The sequence below is a fragment of the Carex rostrata genome, chromosome 9 (genome assembly GCF_964058835.1).
Source record: "Carex rostrata chromosome 9, lpCarRost1.2, whole genome shotgun sequence".
Lineage (NCBI taxonomy): Eukaryota > Viridiplantae > Streptophyta > Magnoliopsida > Poales > Cyperaceae > Carex > Carex rostrata.
Genome location: NC_135926.1, coordinates 10,840,846 through 10,864,833, shown reverse-complemented (window position 1 = coordinate 10,864,833; position 23,988 = coordinate 10,840,846). Strand labels below are relative to the sequence as shown.

At 31.9% G+C, this 23,988-nt stretch overlaps 2 protein-coding genes across 3 annotated transcripts; both read left to right on the top strand.

Moving 5' to 3' along the window:
- The first annotated feature begins 2,458 nt into the window (after positions 1-2,458).
- Positions 2,459-3,685, top strand: LOC144559439 (uncharacterized). Its single transcript, XM_078308464.1, has one exon. The coding sequence runs from the start codon at positions 2,551-2,553 to the stop codon at positions 3,226-3,228; it is 678 nt and encodes a 225-aa protein (XP_078164590.1). The 5' UTR covers positions 2,459-2,550; the 3' UTR covers positions 3,229-3,685.
- Positions 3,686-13,185: 9,500 nt separating this feature from the next.
- On the top strand, positions 13,186-18,526 carry LOC144559795 (beta-glucosidase 7-like). 2 transcript variants are annotated; one of them, XM_078308915.1, is made up of 8 exons: positions 13,186-13,242; positions 13,783-14,158; positions 14,248-14,409; positions 14,809-14,924; positions 16,070-16,132; positions 16,452-16,524; positions 17,047-17,146; positions 17,649-18,526. In XM_078308915.1, exons 3-7 carry the CDS (start codon positions 14,395-14,397, stop codon positions 17,116-17,118), a joined length of 339 nt encoding a protein of 112 aa, XP_078165041.1. In that variant the 5' UTR covers positions 13,186-13,242; positions 13,783-14,158; positions 14,248-14,394; the 3' UTR covers positions 17,119-17,146; positions 17,649-18,526. The 2 variants fall into 2 exon arrangements, 1 of the variants encoding a protein (XP_078165041.1); XR_013513249.1 differs by lacking the exon at positions 14,809-14,924 and having other exon boundaries at positions 13,783-14,409; positions 15,152-16,524.
- The last annotated feature ends 5,462 nt before the right edge of the window (positions 18,527-23,988 follow it).

The following is a 23,988-nucleotide window of genomic DNA, read 5'->3' as shown; positions in this document are numbered from 1 at the left end:
TTCCCCTCTAGAATTTGGGCTTTTGTCCTCACTACAGAGAAACTTATCCAAATTCAATCATCTCAATTAATAAAAATATGATTGTTGGAACTTAAAAAGGGTAGAGAGAATTTGGAATTTCAAATCGTACAAACATGCATGCGCATTTGTAGGAACATTGTATCACATCTGCATGTGGTCATTCAAACAAAAAAGACCCCACAATATTTCTTTAAATAATTTGAGAATATTGAGGAGGAATCAAATGCCTTCAGTTTTTGTATTTCGGTCGTGTCTTTATTTTTTAAAACTTTAATAAGTCAAAATAACACTGTTAGAAATAATCGACGTCATTTAATCTATGCAAATATAAAAATTATGACATTTCAACTTTATTTTGTTTGTCATCGGATAAAAATGTATTGATGTGGATAATTTTTAGATGTTGAGTTTTCAACTTATTGATTCATATATAAACACAATTGAAATGTGATAAATTTTTATGAGCATAGTGAAAATAACATAGATCACATCTAACGGTTTTATTCTAACATTTATATTTTTAATTTTCAATTATTAACGTTTTTAAAAATAGAGACATGACAGAGACATTTGAACCCTTCTCCAAAAATATATAGCTAATATAATGTGAAGACACTAATCATCCATAAGACTACAAAAGTATTATTTGTACTTAATAATCAGCTAGAGAAGAACAAAAGAAAAATTGTGCTCCATTATTTGTACTTAATTGTTTGTCTTAACTCTTTTCTTTAAATAAAACTTTTTGAGCATGCTTTGTATTGTCTCACAACAGAACATTGTTGTTTTTTAATAAACATGAGAGTGAAATTGTTCTACTTTAAATATATAAAAGAAAAATAGTATTCAGGTTCTATATTTGCAATCTCTCGTACTAAAAATATTGACTTAGTTTTTTAGATTAAATGTTGTTTGAATAATATTTATATTAAAAAATTAAAAATATTTTTATTTGAGGTCACAAGTTTATGATAAAAGTCAAATATTCAAAAATCATTTAACCTCACTAATGCAAATTTTAGCATTATCAACTGGCTAATATACACCAGTGTTGTAAAAAAATCCGTTTAGGCTGATTAATCAGCCAATTAGTCATTGGCATTAACTAAATTATTACGGTTTTTTCAAATTAATCGGTTGACCAATTATTCTTGATTAATCGCTTGACGGTATTTTATCCGTCCAATAACCACATACTATTATTTACAACACTGATATATACACGTGTGATATATACAAGGACATAAAATGAATTCAGCAATCACTTATAAGAAACATATATAGGATTTTTTTTGAATATTTTATTTAGGTTTGTTTGTACTTATAGCAGCTTTTTATTGGTGGAATGGTGGAGGAACTCGAGACGATTTTGAAATTCTATTTCATTCTAATCATAATTATTGATAACTTGAAAGTTATAATTTTCTAATGCTGAATTTCTGAAATATTTCTCACTATGACATTATGTCAACTTAAAATTATTTTTCTTGGACTTAGATTTATTTATTTTGTACCACCATACAACATTATTTCCCAACATCGTTGACCGTTGATTGAAATAAATCTTTGCAAAAACAAGATGGCTTTAAAGCAAAAGCATCATCATTTGCAATTAAGAAACTTCTTAAGGTTAAATCTGAAATTCCAAATAAACAGCAACCTAGAATTTATTATTACAATAGTGACAAATTGACACGACAACTTAGCAATAGAAAGTCTCTGGAATTCAACTTAAAATACTCAGGTTTTGTTCCTGATCTACATTTTCTCTGAATTTTAAGTTTTAGTGGAGATCTATTGGTCCCGACTGGTTGTGTTCCTCTCTGAAATTTTTTTTTTGTCTCTCTCTAAATGTTCGATTGTAATTCGGGTTAAATTTAGGGTTAAAATTGAAATAAATTTGTTGAATTTTGATTGGTAATTAGAATTACAAGTTAGAGTATCATAAATTATAAGTCAAAACATTAGAAAATATAAGTTAAAATATTATTTTTTATCGAGTACCCAATCAGTTAATGGATTGAAACTCGATAGCTATTTAAATCTGATTCGATATTTTTTTACCTCCTCCTGACGAAAATTCTAAATCCACCCTTGTAAATACCTAAAATTTCCATTATATGTATACTACAATTGAGGAGAAGTCCAAGATCTACTAAAAAAAATTCTAACTACAATTGAGGAGAAGTCCAAGATCTACTAAAAAAAATTCTAACTACAGCAAGGAAAAGCCATAGAAATTACAAATTACCAACCATCCAAATAAACTATCACTTGAGAAGTTTCCAGGGTTATATCTGAAAATGTCATGGAAACAACACAACCAGAAAGCAAGCAAGCTACAGGAACTACACGCGCACACCGCTTTCTAAGCTTCTCTTACCCCTTTATATACCTCCCCCTTCCATTCTCTCAACTCGCTCAATATCAACCCAATTAACAAAACCATCTCCTCCTCCTCTCCAAATCCAAAAAACAAACAAAATATACATACTTGAATACATACATAGATACAAGGAAAACAAAGCAATGGAACATACCATCTCCAAGCGCATATTGCACATAATACAAGCAGTATACTACATGCTCCGCAAGGGCCTCTCCAAGAAGAAGCTCATGATGGATCTCCACCTTCTCCTCCAGCGCGGCAAAATAGCCGGAAAATCACTTTCGCACCTCCTCCATCCCCATCCCCATCCCCACAATTCCGGTAACTCCACTTCCGCATTCTCCTGCATCTCCGTCGACCCCAACCTCTCCGTTTACAATCCCTCTGAGGTGGAATTCAGCTGCAGCAACAAACCTAACACCTTACCGGCCGCTTTCCGTCTCCCGAAACGTAGCAAAAGGAATCAGAAGCAACAGAAGTTACACGAACTCAACGCGGAGGCAATCGCGAAAGCATTCGAGATACTGAATTCCACTGGCGAGGCAGGTGCTAATGCTGGCATGTCGGCTCTTGCTACACCTTCCCCAATGCTAGCATTGGCACTTGGACAAAGCCCGGCAATCGCAAGACAACTTAGGGTTACGGATTCACCTTTCCCGGTACAAGAGGGGACACCGGCTGATGGAGTGGTCGATCAACAAGCAGATGAATTTATTAAGAAGTTTTACGAGCAGCTCAAGATTCAACAGAGCATAGCTGGCACGCCAACTCCCGATCATGTCAGCATCAGACGTGGCCGCCGAGGGTCGATGTGGTGAGGAATGAACCGATCCATCGATGTTGTTTCGACTTTTAATCACTTTTGTATCAAGTATATTATAGAGTTTAATTAGTACAGTAAGATCGATTGCTTCAGTTAATGAGCGTGGCTTATTAAAAAAAAAATGAGAAAAAAAAAACAAGTACAGGTGTGTTAGGAGGCATGCAGTCTGATCTGATCTGATCCTTTTGTTATGGGGATTGAGAGCATGTTAATTACTATTCTTTTTTCCTTGTACTAATGTTGAAGTTTTTTTAAAAGCTATGTTAATTAGAAGTATATTACCATAATTTTTCTTTGGTTAATTTCTTGTTAGTTAGTTCGTTGGAATCTTTGAATTAGTTTAGATGAGTAGGTGAATAATTTGATCCTTCAGTTGTTGGAAGGATATTTAATTTGGTGCAGAAAGAATAAAAATTAAGGAAATAAGGTTGTCTTATTTTGTTAATGAGTTTGGGAATAATATGGAATCTAATTAACCTAATTAATTAATATTCTTATTTTTCCTGTGTCGATTTTTCCAAAAATGTAACAAAAAAAATTGTCTGATTTAATTGTGGAAAATGCAAATATTCTACTCAACTGAATATGAAATCCATCAATTGGACTGCGAACGCTGCTCTCTCAATAAATCCTGGAGAATTTTCCTAAAATACCTTATTTCTTTTATTAATTATGAAGGTAAACTCACATAACACCATCGCCAATAACATTTTCTAAATCTAAAGCCAGAAATTATTTTTGAGTAAAATTGTATCAGAACATAATTTATGTTGGCTAAAATGTGATATAGGAATTTGAGAGACAAATTATGTACTATTTATCTTAAAAATAATAATCATGTTCCTGATCTTTTTTTTCTTTTTGTAAGGTTAGAGGGCAAGATGCCTTCTAACATATTTTATAAATCATGTTCATAATCTTAATACCACTATGTTACTGATAGGATGAAGAATTGGATTTACATTGAAATAAAAAATATCTATGAAATATACATGCACTGTGAGAATATTGAAGTAGCACCCAAAATGGTAATGCACATAACAAATTTAGGAGGGGGCGGAGCGAAAAATATTCTTTTGGTCAGTAAAAAGAATCATAAAAAAAAGAAAAGAAGTGAAATTAAGAAGGCACTATTGATATTTTCTTTATTACAATTCTTTTATTGAATTGCTTTCATTAGGAGTCCGCATCTTTTGAGTTTAATGCATCTCGGCCGTCTAATTCAGATCGGAGCCTATCTAACCCACGTCTATAACTATAGTCACACAATTTATGTTTTATTCGTTTTTTTTTTCACGTTTTCGAACTGAACTCTGAATAAAACGTAAAAGAAAATGTATAATACGTTTTATTCAAGAATAAAATGCGAGTCACGAATTCTCCGCGAGAAAAACACGATTCATTTTCTTAAAAAAACATTTATTTTTTTGGGGTTCTTTTTTTGCTTCTTTATTTTACCGAATTACGAATTTTTGATCTGCTTGATCCGTTGAATTGAATCCGAATAATATTTTTTTGTCAATATGCCTATAACGCACAGAGTCCTTTAATATTAGTGCAGATCTCAATCGAACGGTCCAAATCTATCTATTAACGCACGTTCCGTTAATGCAGATGATAGAATTCCTTTCTTTTGTGCTTGGAAGAGCAACAAGTGTTACCCTACACTGAGATCTTCATAAAACGAAAGGAAATATAATATTGCAAAAAGGATTCAAAAAGAAAACCAGACATGGGTTTGGTCTGAATTGTAAAAAAGCAGATCCACCCAGCCTCCGCTCCTCCTAAATTTAATACAAGATCTCCATTTCAAAACAAAATGGAGAAATCATATATTCAATCTGAGGTATAAGTTCTTTGGAATTGAACTATATATACTTCTAAAATATCAATAAGTTTGATAATTGTAATAAAATCCTGTAAATTTGCATATCGAAATCAAACATTATATGAAACATGTCAACAAATGGAGGTTTCCTGTTTATAGAAATGGAGAGGCACCGATGCTTCATAGTGATGTAAGCTTTAACGCACGTTAGGAAAACACCTTTTATTACTTACCATCAAAACTCTAATAAAATAATGCACGGAAAAAACGGTTTATGACTAATCTCCTACTCTCTCTAATTTGATCATTTGTTGTATGCGCAACATAACAAACATGATAATAAATTTAAGCTAAAAATGGGCCACTAAGCGCTAGTGGTACTGAGTTTTTCGGTTAGTTGGGTCATTAGCGTGTCGATCGATCTAAATTACATAGAAAATAACAAGTGTATTATTGCCATCATTAAATAGCTTCATGAGCTCTACACTCCTTTGTCCGTACACCCCCTCCAAGGGGCTGGCAACGAGCTAGCTCGTCCGAGTAATTATGAGCGAGTAAAATCGAGGTCCGAGCTGAAATCTCAGCTTGAAATATATCGTGACGAGCTAGCTCATAAGTTGGCGAACTTACTCGCTGAATCTGACTGAATCTTGTTTTAAGAAAAAAAAAAAAATTTTGAACCGAGCTAGACCGAAATGGACAGTATAAAATGCACATAAATTCATACAAATTTACAAATTGATGCCTAGCCGAGCTAGCTCACGAACTGACGAGCGAGCTAGGTCCTAGCTTGAACTCGTTAATTTTGAATCGAGCTGGTGGCAAACTGGCTCGTTAACAGTTCAATCTAGTAACGAATGAGCTGTTAGCAAGCAAATCAGATGCGAGTCACGATTAAGCCACGAGCTACGTTTTTTTTGTCACCCCTAGCACGCGCGCGCGCTCGCACACACCCCCACCCCCTCGTCAAAAGAAAAGAAAAGAAAAAAAAAGGGTACTTGATCGATATTGATATGCATTATTTTTAAACCAGCTTGGAGATATGAGGCTGCATCAGCATGGGCATTATTTAAGCCTAGTTGCCTCAGAAAATATATTGATATTTCAAAACTGGTCCTGCCAGGAAGTAGTCTTTTCTTTTCACTTTAATCAAAGGAAGATATTTTAGCTGACCCCAAAGGAAGATATTTATTTGAAAAAAAAAAGGTTTGAATTATATAAAATAATATAATTTATGTTAAAAAAATCGCATGTTGGGAATTTTTAAACATAATTATTTTTTTTTCAAAATGTTAAAACTCTGTATAATGTACAATAATACAATTAACTGTAGGAAAATCTCTGCATAATAATTACAAAATAGTTATATCACTTAAAATAAAAATAAGCGAAATTAAGAAGTTATTTTTGAAATTTCTTTATTTATATTATAGGCTAGTGTCATATCTCAATTAACCACTATATAAGAACTTAAAATATATAAATTAACTATAATATGCGAATTCCGGCTAATATCATAATGTTATAATTTCAGCTTAAGTTATAATAAGTAAGTTTTTGTGATTTTAATGTCCAAACAGTCGATTCGAACCGCTCAACATGATATCTATATTTAAATGTGCTTGGAGACCAAATTTTATATTTTTTGAAACTTTTTTACTATTTTTTTAGACAGTTATAGAATCATTGTTTTCAGATAATTCTGGACTATCAAAACAGTGATTTTGTAATTTGTACCTATCTAAAAATATAGTAAAAAAAAATTCAAAAAAATATAAAATTTGGTTTCCAAGCCCATTTTAGTATGAAAATCATGTTGAGCGGTTCTAATCGACTATTTGAACTTTGAAATCGCAAATATTCACTTGCTATAACTTAAGCTAAAATTATAACATTATGACATTAGTGGACTTCTAATATGCTCAGGGGCAACTTTATTTATTTATTTTTTTCCGCTGGGTTGATCAGGTTTTTAAAAAAAATGGAGAGAGATCAAGTAATGCTTCATAGTAATCTAACCTTCAATCCACATATATGTTAAGAAAACAAATAGTAATAAAATGATAATAATGAATAAGATTGGGCCACTTAGCACTAATGGTACTGAATTTTCAGTGACTTGTTCATTAAGCGTGTTTAATTAACTTATTTACTTTGAGAATAAAAAGTATACTATAGCTATCATTAAATAGATTGAGGAGCAATTATATCATTTAACACTCTTTTGCCCCAGTGATGTATACCCAAAACGGATTTATTATCAGATTTCATTGCAAAAATAATAAATAACCAATTGTTTATGACTAACAAATATATATATATATAGAGAGACTGACTAATGTGCTTTCGGTAGCATATGGGCCGGAGTGCTACCGATCCAAATTTGAAATTTCAAAATTCAAAAAGTTGATCTGAACCATTCATCTTGTTCTCCATATTAATATGTGATTGGCGACCAAATTTTATATTTTTCTGAATTTTTTTACTATTTATTAAGCAACTTTGAAAATCGCTGATCCAACGATGACTTCTGATTTTACTGTTTTGTTAAGGCACCGTTGGATCAGCACTTTTCAAAGTGGCTTAATAAATAGTAAAACAAATCAGAAAAATGTAAAATTTGGTCTCCAAGCACATATTAATATAGAGAACAAGATGAACAGTTCAGATCGACTTTTTGGATTTTAAAATTTCAAATTTGAATCGTATGTATTTCGGCCCATATGCTACCGAATGCATATTAGTCACACACACACTCTCTCTCTCTATATATATATATATGAATTGACATAAATTTAGAAAAAAAATCAATATTACCAAGTATGCAGATATTATCTGCATACCTTCTAGGAATGGCACATAGATATTATCTGCACGTTTTTAAATTGTATCAAATTTGACTAAATTCTACAAAAATTATGTGCGTATCCGGATTTTTTTTAAATCCATATCAACTCTGTTTATTTCTATTTTATTTTTGTAAAATGGTAAAAAAAAAGAAAAGGCTGCATGAGCATAAGAGCACTACCCTTGTGGCCTCAGGAAATGAATATAATTAACTAATATGTTTTAGTTGAAGTTTGAAAAATTACAAAGCTGACCCTGCCAGGAAGTACTTTTTCACTTTAATCAAAAGAGGCCTTTTGCCTTTCTAAACATAGGTGAATTAGTCTACGTCTCTACGATTTACTTTTCTCTTTTTCCCCCTTTTTGTTATTTCGAAGACGCAACGTTACGTTAAGTGGATGTATATAAATTTTATATTGGTTCACTTTTTAACTTGGTGAGCAATCAGCTTTTGTAATAACAACAATATTCACCAACGTTCCCCAAAAAATAAAAATTTAAACAACTGAATATCAAAAGCAAGTCTTATTATGCTGAAATTTTTATTTATACCATATTAAAAAAAAAACCATGATTTTTGGAGATTTCCAAAAATACTCAGGCCGCAGAATGGTTTGGCAGCCTCATTCTTAAAGGGGAGCAGATTGATTTGGAGGCCCTCTAAAATCCAAAAATACACTGTGCTATTAAATATATTTAGGTTTTTTTGGGACCTCCAAACTATTTGAAAGCCTCCGAAGAATGGAGCCGCCAAACTATTCTGCAGTCCAGGTATTTTTGGAAATCTCCAAAATTTTAGGTATTTTGGTTTATTTATTTTTTAAATATGGTATAAATAAAAATTTCAGCTTATTAGGTGAGTAGTGAACATTAATAATGATATAATGTCATCAGCTTATTATTTAGATTTCCAACAGCAATCTTAAATCTGATATCTTGTACACAGTAGTCGACAAAGTTCTAATATTATAAGTTTAGTACCATAAAATATCCAAACTTCAATTTTCCAATTATGTTTTAAATTTTAAAATTCAAACTGTTGGTCTTGTTTATTTTACTGAGAGATGTATTTACATAAAATTTTATATTCTTGGAACTCATTTCATTGTATATTAAGTGGTCAAATAATGAAAAAAATTAGTTAATTATGAAATAAATTTCAGAACTCATAACAAATGTGTGTATCCATATCTTATGAAAATAAGGTTAATGGTCTATTATATTCAACATTTGAAGTTTAAAATTTTGAAATATGAATGAAAAACGAAGTTGTGGTACTAAACACTTGTGGCCTTGAATTCTTTGTTCTTAATTTGATATTAACATTTAATTCATCATATCACTCTCTAACTTATTATTTGATAGCACCTCTCAATATTAACTCACAATTAAAACCCACTTTTAATATTCTAAATGAAATTGAAAATGGCTTCACTACTTCAAATTTCTTCTGAATCATACAGCTGTTTTATCCTTTGACCAAAAGCAAACCAAAACTTGTGCGAAAGAGGAATTATTCAACCAACATAACAATTATGTGAATCTCACGGTGTCATTAATTATACATATAGAGAGAGTGTTTGGTTAATATATATGTTTTTAGTAGTATTTCAGTCCATATACAATTAATCCAAAATTCATATGATAATTTTCAAATGAAAAATTTTAACTGTTCAAACCGATATTTTTCTAAAGAGTTTCATTTACATATAATTTTTTTTATTTTTTGAATTTATTCAGTATCAAGTCAAGAGGTAAAAAAATGGAGATTTTTGTGCATATTGATGCATTGTTGGTATGCACGTACACAGAACTCACACAGGAGCCATTTAATATTAGTGCAAATCAAATCGGTACGAATTTTAAAGTAGATCGGATGGTCCAAATGCATTAACTCGAAAGATTTTCTTTTGAGTTAATGCAAATGATACAAATTTAATTAATGTGGACCCTACAGGTGTAATAAGTGTGAAGTTAATCCACTTTGAGAAGTAGATTAACTCACATCTTACTCCACTTTAGTCCTCTTTTTTTATTTCTTATTTAACTACTTAAGTGTAGAGTAACAATTTTACTCCACCTACTCTACAACGAAACATAACCCTTATTCTTAACCTAATAGTGTTTATTTTCTTGTGTGGTCATCATCTGATCATATATAGGTCATTTTGATGACACTCTTCATACATGATAACCATATATTTATATATTATTTTAATATTGGAATGAGACCATTGGAGTACCTTTACGCCTACCAGTATTATGAATTTATGATCACTGAAATAAAGGGATTTGAGGGATTTTTCGTCGTTTCATTTTCAACTGCGATTTGGATGTTTAAATAGACATTTTCCAAAGGCATCGATCACTCATTCGCTCCCCAATTGCAGCCCCTTGCAAAAGGGACGTAAAGCCAATAATGCACAAACGCATTAAAGATAGTAGAATAGAGGTTTAGAGGTCTAAAAAATGATTAGGTCGCACCCAATGTCAATTTGGGTTGGTGAAATCGGACAAAAATATAGAGAGGTTGGATATGAGAATGTTTTTGTGGCAAGTACGTACGAGCACAATGTGTGGCATGTTAGCGATATACGAATTATAATAGTTAGTGGCGGAATCAGACCTTCAGATTATGGAAGTCAAATGTGAATGAGGATCAAATATATGAAATTTTTATACTATGAATGAGGATCAATTTAACAGTTTCATAGTATTTTCTACTAAATTATATAGAAATTTGTCAAAAAAATACAAATTTTTTGAAAATAAATGGGGTTCAATTGACCCCCGTTTATTATAAGTGGCTCCGCCTCTGATAGTAGTTTGTAATTTGAGAAAAATAAACAAATTTAGCTTTTGTAATTCTAATATAAAATTTATATAATTTGAAAAATAGCTCGCTATTATTGTATTACAAATCGGTTAATGTACCGATATTATTATTATATTACAAATCAGTGTGTACTGTAGATTCATATTTTTATTTTAAAAGTTCAAATAGTCAATTCGAAATGCTCAATATAATTTCCACATGAAAAATATTTGCATATCAAATTTTACATTTTTCTTATAGATTTTTTACTATTTTTTTAGATATGTTCTCGAAATAAATCATTTGTTTAACCTTTAAATACAAAGATATAAATCGACAACATATTCCTATATATGCATTGTAAAGTATCATAGCCTCACTCATACAAGACGTAGTATACTAAAATATTGATATTTTATAATACAAGCAAAAATTCATAATTTTCACGTATAACATGATATACACAGTGTGTTATTTGTATAATTGAACAAATTTGGAATAATTTAAAATGATTATGAATTTTTTTTTGATAATAATACATATTTTTTTGAACATCTTGCTGCGACTATGATATAAATCTAAGAATTTCATAAGAAAAAATACATTCAATGTCAACGACTCGCAATATTGTTTAGTGTTATTCATCCGTCACAGATAATCAGACTCTTTATCTCTGGAGACCTTAGCGAGGAAGGAAACACCAACACCGTGGAGGTGGAGGTAGGGGCTAAGGGTAGAATTCGAATCCTCTGAGATATCTCAAACTTTGCGTGACTTTGTGGAAAATCCCAATCGTTTAAATACGTTCTGCACGAATCTCAAAGCAAAAAATAATAAGGACCCCTACATCACCCTCGAATAGACACCTGACACGTCGGTCACGCAAAAGTTGAGATATCTCAGAGGATACACACTCCCCCTTACCCTTAGGGGTGCCACATTTTTGGACATATCTGCGCTTAACTTATTAAGGACCTCTTAGGTTTTCAACAAACAGGAGGCATCCAAAACAGAGAAAGGGACTGACATTGACAGCTGTTCATCAGTTGATTTCTGGTATCTTTTTCATTTTCGTCCTAAACATTACTAGAATTATGAATTTTATCATTGGTTGTGTAACTTGCGTTCGAAGTTCCAAACAATTACAGCCAAAGCTTTAAGGCTGAAAAAATGTGTAACCGTGTATTATGTATAACATTAGTGTTATTTAAGTCTATATAACACTTCAAAATATATATTGAATCAACTTTAAATAGTGAATCTAAATCGTTCAAACTAATATACTTCATTAGTTATGCGTTAACACGTAAAATTTATAATTTTTAGAATTTATCTAGTTACAAGTCAAGCGATCAAATATGAGAGTTTTTAAGTTAATTTTAATACATTGATATTTCAAACAAAATTACCAATTGACTTGGTACTAACATAACTCGAAAAAATAAAAAAATTGTATGTAAACGTATCATAAAGTAAATCGGTTCCAACGTTTGGATTAGTCATTTGAAATCTTTCTAATAAATTTTAAAGTTGATGTCATACTAGTTGGACTCTGTATTATGGTATCAGTCAGTGTTGTAAATAGCAGTATGTGTTTGTTGGACGGACAAAGGTACCACCAAGCTATTAATTGGAAATACTCGTCCGATTAGTCGGAAAAATCCATAACGGTTTAATTACTGTCAATAACTAATCAGCCATTTAATCGGCATAAACAGACGTTTTTTACAACAATGGTATCAGTTATATGTAATTTATCCATAAAAATTATCCAACATCACACACATAATTTAAACAGTTCGTATTTATAAACAATGTGATATTAAGTTTAAATTCAGACAGTTGAATTTAAACGTGACAAGTGTGCATCTTCTAACGTTTATCAAATAATTTTAAGTTAATTTTCTGTTAATTGTTTTAATTTAACAACCTTATTGCATCATCGAAAAAACATTTCAATTGATGAAATTTCAGTGATATAATTCTTGTATGTCCAACAACATCAATACACATTAATTTTGTTTACTTTGATTGGCAAATATTATTTATATTGTGAAAAAAAATCATTATTAAGTCATCTTTCTCATAAATAAAATCAAAAGATGTTTGACTAATTATCGGAGCATTAAAAGGTGATCTAGCTAGTTTGATACTAGAACGATCTATTATATTATAAACCCATAAAAGTTGAATGGGGTGTTACTGTTTATTCTATTCTACAGTAACATCCTCTCTCACTGCCTTCTGATGAAATATCCCATAAAAGTTGAATGGGTGTTACTGTTTATTCGATTCTACAGTAACATCCTCTCTCACTGCCTTCTGATGAAATATTAATGGATCATATCATTTTGTTCTTCCGTCACCTGATGTCATCAGTCAAATTTTTGCTATTTCTGCTACCTGTCGTTCCATAATTCTTCATGCCCGCCACGTGGTGCCTAGTGGCTATGTGTTTCTCACACTGGGCAGAAACCTCCGTTGCAATTGGGCGGCACTGCTTGCTGACTGTTTCCAAGGTAATTAAGCACTAACTTAATCAGTAATAAGCTACTACCCAGTAGGTGTCCATACCAGACCTCACCAAGAGAAATTTTGATTCGATGTATTTTTTTTTTGTAATCTGTTTCATTCACTTAACCTTACCAGTTCCCATTTCAAGCAACATAGTAAACTAATTTTTTATATTGATTCTGGAATCTGGATTGTCAATTTTCGCTTGAAGTTAATTTTGTCTAATTTTACTAACACATCAGATATGACTGGATAAGGTTGTCTTAGATTCCAAATTAGTAATTACAAATATCTATGTAATGAGATATGGGGATATAATAATAGTATAGAGGTTAATAAATTAAAGACTTCACTAATGGGATGTAATAATGATACAGAGGCTAACGTATAGAAGGATTTTAGTGATAATGGGATGTAATAACAGTATAGACTATAGTCTAATATATAAAAGACTAGTACGTACTCTTCCCCAACAGAATTATATTGTTGAGTTATTATTTCCAACATTTTATCTGTTTTCTTTTATTTTTTAGTGCTTTCGGCAGATATATGCTTCAACAAATTCCTGCAGTTCGGCTTATCCGATGATATTAGTGTCAGGTACAAAATCTGATGTGTGTTATTTAAAGGTTGTCAAATTTATCATGTTGTTCGTTGAAGCCTGATAAGAATGTACAACAATTTGAGCTTTAGGATTTTGGGTTAAGGATTTACGTGTTCATGAAATTCATATCACCTAAGGTTCCTCAAATTTTGAGTCTACATCCGGCCTGACTATCCGATCTGCTTTGAGTTACATCAGGGGATCTGAACTTTGAGTTACATAGAGGTCAGGTACAATACCCCTGACATTCATGTTGCTTCTATTATTTGCCATCCACATTCTTGATTGTTGTAGACTATATCCTGTTCGTCCTTATAGTAAGTGTTATTTCAACACATATGCATTAATTCCATAAAAAATTAGTATAAATTTGTTACCTCAAAAATAATGGTCAACATTTGCTTAGGCTTGTCTGTTTTTCTATGATGTGGGGCTTCAATCCCCCTGTGACTGCTCTATCCTTCTCCAATTATTTTGTACAGCAGGGAATTCAGAGCCATATATCGTTGCCCATAATACCCTTGTGGCTCATGCTGCCACCTTAGACACATACATGAGGAAATACAAGGTAATGTTTACTTGCTGCATTTTATTTACTGTTGGCATTCTTTATTCATAATAAAATAAAGTTTATGAATTGAAATCCTAGCTTTGATGTGGGGAAAGAATTATACTGATGGATACCTTTCGTACTAAAATGGTATGGTAGCCATAAAAGAATAATAAATTAGTTTGTGTTGTGGTGAGCAAGATGTCTATCAATAATTATTTTCTAAAATAAGGATCAAAATTTGAGGTGAACATTCTTAATTGTACTACATATGGTGCTTATTATAGAAGACATGTTTGTGTCATGTGATTCAAACAATTTGGTACATTTATTTTGCACAAGGGGAATTTCACTAAAAACCTCTTCTTATATAGATTTTGTCTAGAATAACACTGTTTATTTTTTGTTTATCTCAAGCCTACACAAGGTGGAATTGTTGGGAAGACACTTGATGTTATGCGGTATGTGCCAATGACAAATTCTACCGAAGACATCGCAGCAACACACAAAGCGCAAGACTTTCAATTTGGCTGGTAAATTTCTTAATGTTTTTCTCTTCTTTCGTCCCAATGTTTATAAAACAAATTGTTTTGAGATAATTGTTCCTTTTCTTTCTATTAATTTGAAGAAAACTTACCGGTACAAATTGACGGTTTTATACCAGTCAGTAAGATTAGCAAGAAAATTTCAGAAGAAGTGCTTAAATATATACTTCATAAGAATGAAATTTTTTAAGAACTACTGCAATTTTTTTTAACAGGTTTATGGACCCTTTATTCTTTGGTAATTATCCAAATTCAATGAGAACAGTAGTTGGGGATAGATTGCCAACATTCTCAGCTGATGAGGCAGCATTTGTTAAGGAATCATTGCATTTTGTTGGTAACTTGATATAAATCACTACACCACATGGTATGCAAAGAACTTATAATTGACAAATTGCTCCATGACACAATCATCGACTCCGGTGCCAGCACACTAACATAAGTTCATAATAGTTCTCAATCTCATTTCAATTGTTATAAAATAATTTGCCAATTAGGTCCATTTGAGGAAGCAGAAAATAATTTAGCTTGAATAATACTTTACCAGGTTTGTGTTATATCAATCAATTATGTTCACAATTATTACATTAACCTAGAAAATACTTTGTTTTTTCTGACATGCAGCATTCAAGGATGCTAAAGCAATTGGAGACGAGGAGAGAAATTAAGAGAAACTTTCAAGACCACTACATATAATATATGATACTAAAAAGAAAATTATTAGACCGAATGGAAAATTGTGTTTTCAAATTATTTATTAATACAAGCAAATATTGTACCTGAAGGGATGAGGAGCCTAACGTCAGAGAGAAATATAATAATCCACCGGTTGTGATAACTGAAAGTGGTTCTATTTTCTCCTTCCCAATTATTCCAACCATTTCATGATTACCCATGTAATGTTTATATTTATATGAGTGAGGCTATGGTACTATACATAACGTACATTGGTTCATACTTTGAATCAATATCTTTGATTTCAAAGTCCAAACAGTCGATCTGAACTGTTTACTTGCTTACTTGAACCTTTAACTTGCAGATTTTGACATGGCTGCAATATATTACCTTCAGTTAAATAACAAGTATCATTTAATGTTGTTACAATAATTCGCATACATATATATTCACCACAGTTGGATGCAACACCTCCTAGGTGGGTCCACCTTGCTCATTGTTTGCTTCTCTTCTTATACCAGGTTTGTCTTAAAGGTCATTCTTTCAATTGTTGTGTGAAGCTAATTGATAAAAGCTCATTTATTTTTCATTTTCTTTGTTTTTCCTCTATTTTTTTAATTTCTATTTTTTTAGCTTAATTTCATTAACCAGAACACTTTATATTTACCTGGTCTTTAAGTTTAATATTTATAAGTATCAGTTCCTGTCAAGAAGTGTGATGTGTACCTCCGTGTTGAAGTTGAACAACTGGTAGAAGCCTGCTAACCACTGTATTCTTTCTTGCAATGAAACTCTGTGTTGACTTTGTATATATATATTTTTTTAAATAATATATGGCAGACATTTCAGCGCCATCTCGGAAGATATTGTGATTATCAGTCGTCTTTGGAGCTTTCTATCAATGTGCACTCATGTATTTTCTCTTTCTTTCTTTTCCCACTTGATTTAGAGTTTACCTTCTATTTAGTAAGACAAAAATTTTCCACTGATACCAGTGACTTTCTGTGTACTGGTCTCAGTGATTTCAAGGGACAAAGTAGAAGATTAGAATTAAGTAAAATTCACAAAATAATTAACTGCGATCAAAATCTTCTAAGGAAAAAAAATATTGATAAAAAATATGTAGGGGGAATGTAAGAGTTCCTTTTTTTCATTTCCTTTTGTAATGATCCTTTGTGCAACATAGAATTTCCAATGGACATGTATTTTTTATCTCTTTACTGCTTCAGTTGCTGAGCAATCAATTAGATAGTGATTTTGTAAACAAGCAGTTTTCAGTAACCTTGACATATTTCTAGGGAAAAATAAAGGAAAAAAATAGACTAAGCACGAGGTTAACATTGGTGCAATTTATTATTTAAGAAAAGAATAATGAGGATTTCTCAAAAGGTCGCAAATTTCTCAAAATATACTTTTTTGTATGATTGAAATTCAGGGCATTCTCCAGCATGGGATGAGCACCATCCAATTCATTTGTTGGTCATTCAGCTGGTGTACAAGTTGTTAGAGTGCTGCAGCAAACGCTTGTTGACAAGGTATCTATTCGTATGCAATTATCTCATCTTCTTTATGTAATATTATGAGGGTGATGCCCTGAAAAAGAAAGAGAAAGCTCCTTCGCCCATCTTTTTTTTTTTGGAAGAAAAACTTGTGAAAAGCTACATAAAATAACATCTGATTTTCAAAAATCCAAGGCAACCCATCAAATATAGTAATATGAAACCTATCATTTATCGACGGCAAAACTGGGATTAATGAAAAAATAATACCATCAATCCCCAGTGTGATATGTTTTTTGGCAGCAAGATTTTTGTTTAGTTGAAATGGACTCTAGATTGATCCTCATTTAGATGAATCAAAAGTAAATCTGATTATGATGGGTTTTAGAGCTGTCTGATGCATTTTAAGATTTGTGTGTGTTCCTCTCAGAGATTTGTGCACACAAACTTTAAGTGCATCGGACCTAAACTGCACTTTATGTCAAGGGCATGAGCCTCATATTGTTCCATGTAACACTAAAAATTTGAGTTACTTTAGGGGATCTGCGCTCATCTTACAGTGTGCAATAAGAATTCAGATCCAGTGCGGTACCGGACCTGGTAGAATGAGAGGGATAATATCCATTAATGACTACTTGTATCGGGTATATATCCCCTCAAATACTATTAACGCAGACTTATACTGTTCAACTAATGTTAGTTCTACACGGTCATTATAAGCAGAAAAAATAGTCTTAAGTAATACCTGATTTATATCATAGTAGCTTTATTAAACCTCAACTCTGCAACTTTTACTTTACTAATTTTAGTTGTGTTCTTAATTGTAATTTGTTTTTATTTTACTCATTTTAGTTGTGTGATATATAAGAGTAGAGAAGTGCGTTATGATAGTTTTTGACCGCTAGAACCAGTTTGGTACCAGCCAGCTTTTGTCATTTGGTATTGGTATGCATTAGGCTCAATCTATGCTATGCGATTGGATTTTACAATTCTTAAAATCTATTTTGTAGTATTTGTTTCTGAAGAGCGATAATATATTTCGTTGGTTTTGTAGGGGACATTGCTGCACGAATTGTGATTATTTCAGAGGTTGGTGATCTTCTTTTTAATCCATGAGTCTCTCCTCTCTAACACTATGATTAATGGCAAAGAGTACACATTATAAATTTATTGTATATGCATTCTAATGATCTAGGTATGGAGGGGAACTGACCCGATGGTAAGGAGAGTGGCAACATCAAACAGTCATTGAAAGGATGAATTTGTCTAGACACCCCCTTATCGAAAGCATTAAAAGTTGTCTGACATTTGTATTATTACTAAACTATAAAGATATATAATGTTAGATGCAATGGCATTTATATGTAAATATTTTTTAAATATTTAAATATTCACCTGCCACCATATAGAAGGGAAAAAAAAAAGGTTTCCCATATACGTTAACATACATTAAAAAAAAATAGTGACGGCAGAGCCGCAACGACGCCTCTAGTGTTTATATAATGGTCTGTGAATACAAACAAATTTAAACCGTTCATTGGATTAATTTCAATCAACAATATAAATCAGTGTTCTAAATAGCGCGCTATAGTATTTTTGGACTCTAAACGCTAAACTATGGCATAATAACGTCATATTTGAGCTACGGACGTTATAGCGGTAATAGCGGTCCGCTATAGCGCAAATAGCGCTTGTTATGCAACATAAGTTGTTTTTTTTTTCTTTTCAATTTATATGGACTTTATTTAAAGACTCGGATTGGATTTTAACTGTGATTTTTTTTTTTTTTGCAATTGACGTACTAAGCTTTATATTAAACTATTAAATATTTAATGAGAGATCCATCAAACAGAATCAAAATAAGGAAGCTACAACGCGCTATGCAACATGAGTTTTTTTTTCAATTTATATGGGCTTTAAATAAAGACTTATATTGAATATATTAAGATATTTCTTGAAGTAACAAAATGATACTTACTATATAGTAGTTTGAATATTTTGAATAGATTAAGATAGTTAATTATGCTATGATGTCTAGGTTATTTTGAAATTTAAATAGAAAAAAGATAGATTATGTCATGATACTGAATATATTTTGAATAGAAAAAGATTGATAGTTTATGATATTAGTATTACTATAGATATTTTGAGTCACAATTTGGACTTTGTATTGATTCAATATGAATATTATAATTTTTTAATCAATTTGATATTATTTATTATTCTATGAGACTTAGATAATGTTGATATTTAGTACAAATATATGATATAATTTTTATAAAAATAAAAAAACGCTATGTAGCATAGCTTTCGCTATAGCTTTTTTGGTAGGCTTTCCGCTATGACGCGATAAACGTTATTTAAAACCTTGATATAAATTGTTGATTATATTCTAATTCGATAAGTGAATTAAAAAAATATTTTTACTATTGATTAGGTCAATTAGTTGTGATCATTTAAGTTTGCAAAGTCCAAAGTTTGTAATTCAGAGATAACACGTATATAATTTAGGAATATTTTATCAAATGAAAAAATTTCTAACTTTTTTTCCCGCTTCCGAATTTTCCTTTTAAATTGTTGATGTGTTAGAACTTAGAAGGATATATTTTATGAATAATTTGATACAAATATTATATTGTTTGTATAATTTGTCAAATTTACGAATAATTTGATGATGTGTAAATAACATTGAATATTACATGGATATTATTCAAAAATCTTATTACTATGGTTAAAATATTAAATTTTACAAGTAATAACTTATTATTGGCTATTTCTCTATATTATTTTTTATTCAGAAAATAAAAATACATGGAATCAGGAATCATGTGTCACGAAAAAGAAAGATTACTGTTAAAATGAATAGTGTAGACTCTTTTTATTCTTAATATGAACCTTAATTTGACACAAATGACTATTCTAAAATTTCAGATGTGACAGAAAAAATAATGAAGCAGAAGATAGACCTAAAAAAAAGGAATATTGATGGAATGAACAAAAAAAAATACAGATTGAGAAATATGAGAAGATATAGAATTTCGTTTAAAAGAAATTATCTCTCAAGAAAAATTATCACCGTGATCGGAACGCTGAGAATGTCTCTCAAACATGATTCAGAAATGAACTTGTGACAAATCTAGCGATCGGAAGAGGAAGACCAACAAGTATATAATTGATTCAGCGTGATTTTGATGGAGTGGATTCTTGTGGTGAAATCCGACTCAAGAACAACTATTCTATCAAAGGTGCAAACCTTACCCTCTGATCGAAAAGCTCATCTGGAGTGGAAAACGTGAATCAGAAAGAGAATTGACGTCGCTTCAGCTGATCGGAACGAAGAAGCAAACAAGAGAAGAGAAGATTTGTCATGATTTGGAGGCTTTGAAATCGTCCAACGAAATCGCATGCGGAGCATAGGTATTTGATGAGAATTGATTTGCGCTGGTGAAAGGTCAACTTAACCCTCATCTGCTTCGCTTCTTCGCTTTAGTTACGAGTTGAAAGATAGAGTGAAAAAATGCGACAACTGTTTTAATTACTTTCAATTAAGTAAGTTATCTACTACTTTTTACTGTTATTGTCGAAATGTAATATCAATTTTTGTTCTATTATCTTGTCCATCACTCTCAGGGCCTGTTCGGATGTCACGGGATTACACGGGATGGGATTTGATGGGGATAAGAACTCACTTTTGAAAAAGTAGGAACCCACGGGTACGGGTATGCGCAGGATTAATTATTGGAATGTGTTGAATTGAGTGTTCAGTTGTACCGTGGAATTAGTTATGGGAAATTATATTTTTCTTTCTAAAATATTTGATATTATACAATTTTCTTTATTAATATATTATCAATAATGTAATTTAATAAATATATTAAATAATAACATAATATTTTTTAATTATTAATTTATAAAATATAAACATTTTTTATAGTTATTCTATACCCTTATCCGTTACAGTATTAAATTGAGTAGTTGAAAAAAAAATATTAAATGATGTAGCCATTGCATTTATGGAAAATGGGTAGTTGGACATATATTTATAGTTCTAAACGTTGGATGTACAACAGCTTTATAAAATTGAAGTGAAAAGGAGCTGCTTTGCATTTATGATTTTAAACGTTGGACAAAATCTCTATATATATGTATGTTGTTGTTCACACAAAAGTATGCACAAAGTTTCAATACAGCAAGTTGTACCTTTTAACCTTGATTACACTTTCGACTCAGATTGCAAGTGTACAATCCTAATCGCATAGTATTATCAAGTATCGATCCATAGGGACGGTTGAAACTTAACTGGACTTTACTTAAATTAAATAAACTCTAGAAGTTGCAAATGTGATTTTGGTGTTTTAAAAAGATAAATAATAATATTCAAAACAATAAATATTTTTGGGGTTTTGTTTAATAAGAATAAAAAGGCGTTTCCAGGGTTCAGATTTCATTTCTGTTCAGCCCCGAGGCGTACGGCCCGTACAGATTCCCGTACGGTCCGTAGGGGACCCCGAGTTGATGTTGCAGCTACTGTTTTCTGCGTTGATACTAATGTTTAGGGTTTATATCGACCAGATCTAGATACCTAACCTCAACTTTCGCATTTTGGCCTAGTACCCGATTACCGGACTCAAATATTTCCCTCTTAGATGCGTTAAACCTCAACTTTCGCATTTTGGCCTAATTTATCTAAGTTACTTGTTGGTTTACTAAAAGTATCCAAGGACTTTCGTCTCAAGGAAAGTTTCACCTTTCAGGTACTCCTTGGTTTCACCCTACTTCATATACTTTATTTGGTTAGATTAAATGTCATAGACTTGGCTCCTAACACTTAGATGTGCGCATTCATCTAACGGGATGACTAATCAATTCAAGCAAGCACAAATAAAGCAATCAAAATACTACACAACAAGGTAAAAACAAAGCATCCAACACAAAATCTAAGTAGCATGCAAACAAAGCCAAACTAGAAACTACATCTTAACCCTAGAAACTAAAAGAAAAGAAAGCAAATAAAACAAGTAAAGATAATGATAAGGGAACTCATGGCAAAACTCGAGGAAGGAAGAAGATCTGTCGCAAAACTCTCGTTTTCCTCCTCTCTACTTGCTCTCCAAGCCAAGCCCTCGCTCCCAAACCCTAGGTTGATCCCCCCATGATGCAGAATGATCTCCCCCTCTTTCCTGCTGTGGAATATCTCCTTTTAATGCCCCAGATCACGCCCCCAGAGGCTTCCTTTTCGGCCTCCTTAAATTATGCTCATTTCAGATTCCAGCTGGATTTTCTGAATTAGCGTCGTACGGCCCGTATGAATCTGTGTACGGACCGTATGCCTGTGCTTTGTCTTGGCGACTTTGTGCCTCTGTTGTGGAACCTTCTGTGTGGTTGGGCAGATCTTGTACGGTCCGTACAGAATGTCATACGAGCCGTATGAAAAGTAGTCAGATCCAGTTTTTCGCCATTTTTTCTGCAAAATACCAAACAAAGCATAGCAGTACCACATTTCAAAGTAAAAAGTCCACATTTATAGGCTTTAAAGCACAGGTTTTAGTATAAATCAGGGCCGTAATTTAGATATAATATGGAGATATCAGTTGCAAAAAGGTTCTCATTTCCCTTCCACACACATCTATATCCATAAAAATATGGATCATTTCCACTTGTGAAGAATTGACAATTATGATGATGAATACACAAATGTGATTATGCCCTACATGGATAGAAATTTGTTCGAGCCAACTCTTTGTCATACTTCAATTTTAACAGGGGTGAAGTATGTCAATGAAGTTCTAGATGGTCATGAGTGTCGTTGCAGACGAGAATTTCGTATGGAGACTTATATCTTTCGAGCTTTAGTCAGATTGTTAAGAGTGCAAAAGCAGTTACTTTTTGATGGATTGCTAACGGTGGAAGAGCAAGTAGCAATGTTTTTGTATTCTCCTGCGAAGAATGCAAGCAATCGTAGTGTGCAAGAATGATTTCAACATTCAGGCGACACTGTGAGTCGTCATTTTCACAGTATATTGAATGCTATCAATCAACTGTCCCCTGAGATTATCATTCCACCTCCTTTACATACGCCTCAGTTTATTGCCTCCCGTTCGGAGTTTTATCCTTTCTTTAAGGTACTTTTTATTTGAATTATTTTAAATTAATTTTGTAGTACATAATACAAGAACATTAAATAATAATATCAATTTTTACATATATTTATATATAGGATTGCATTGATGCTATTGATGGAACTCATATTTCAATTACCATTGCTGAAGATCTGCAAGATCCTTACCGAAATAGAAAACAAACACTATCACAAAATGTTATGGTCGTATGTGATTTTGATCGTCGATTTACTTATGTAATGGCCGGATGGGAAGGATCAGCATCCAATGCAACTGTATTGAAGAGTGCACTAGATGATGGATTTGCAATAACACAAGACAAATATTATTTAGTTGATGCCGGTTATGCAAATACCCCAAAAAATTTTGCACCATATTGAGGTACCCGGTATCATGTGCGGGAGCAACGTCTAGCAAGTGAATGGCCACGCAATTATAAAGAGTTTTTTAATCTCTGGCATGAAAAATTAAGAAATCATATTGAACGTATTATTGGCATATTAAAGATGCGATTTCCTATTTTAAAAGTAGCAACATACCATACAATTGAAACACAAAGTAATTTGTCCATGCAACATGTATTCTTCATAATTTCATTATTAATCATAGTGGAGATACAAATTGGACTAGAAATGCAACATATCATACAGTAAATCCAGATGAAATTGTAGATGTACCAGATGGGGATGATGAGTATGGAGAAGATGTAGAGGCACTAAACAATCAGCGTCGTGCAAGACATGAAACTAGAGAAGAAAT

Excerpts from the sequence above, each read along its gene's own strand:
- LOC144559795 (XM_078308915.1), top strand. Across the intron at positions 14,925-16,069 it reads CAAGACTTTCAATTTGGCTG|TTGGATGCAACACCTCCTAG; the intron begins GTAAATTTCTTA and ends TATTCACCACAG. Across the intron at positions 16,133-16,451 it reads TGCTTCTCTTCTTATACCAG|ACATTTCAGCGCCATCTCGG; the intron begins GTTTGTCTTAAA and ends AATATATGGCAG.
- LOC144559439 (XM_078308464.1), top strand. The coding sequence starts at position 2,551 with ATGGAACATACCATCTCCAAGCGCATATTGCACATAATACAAGCAGTA.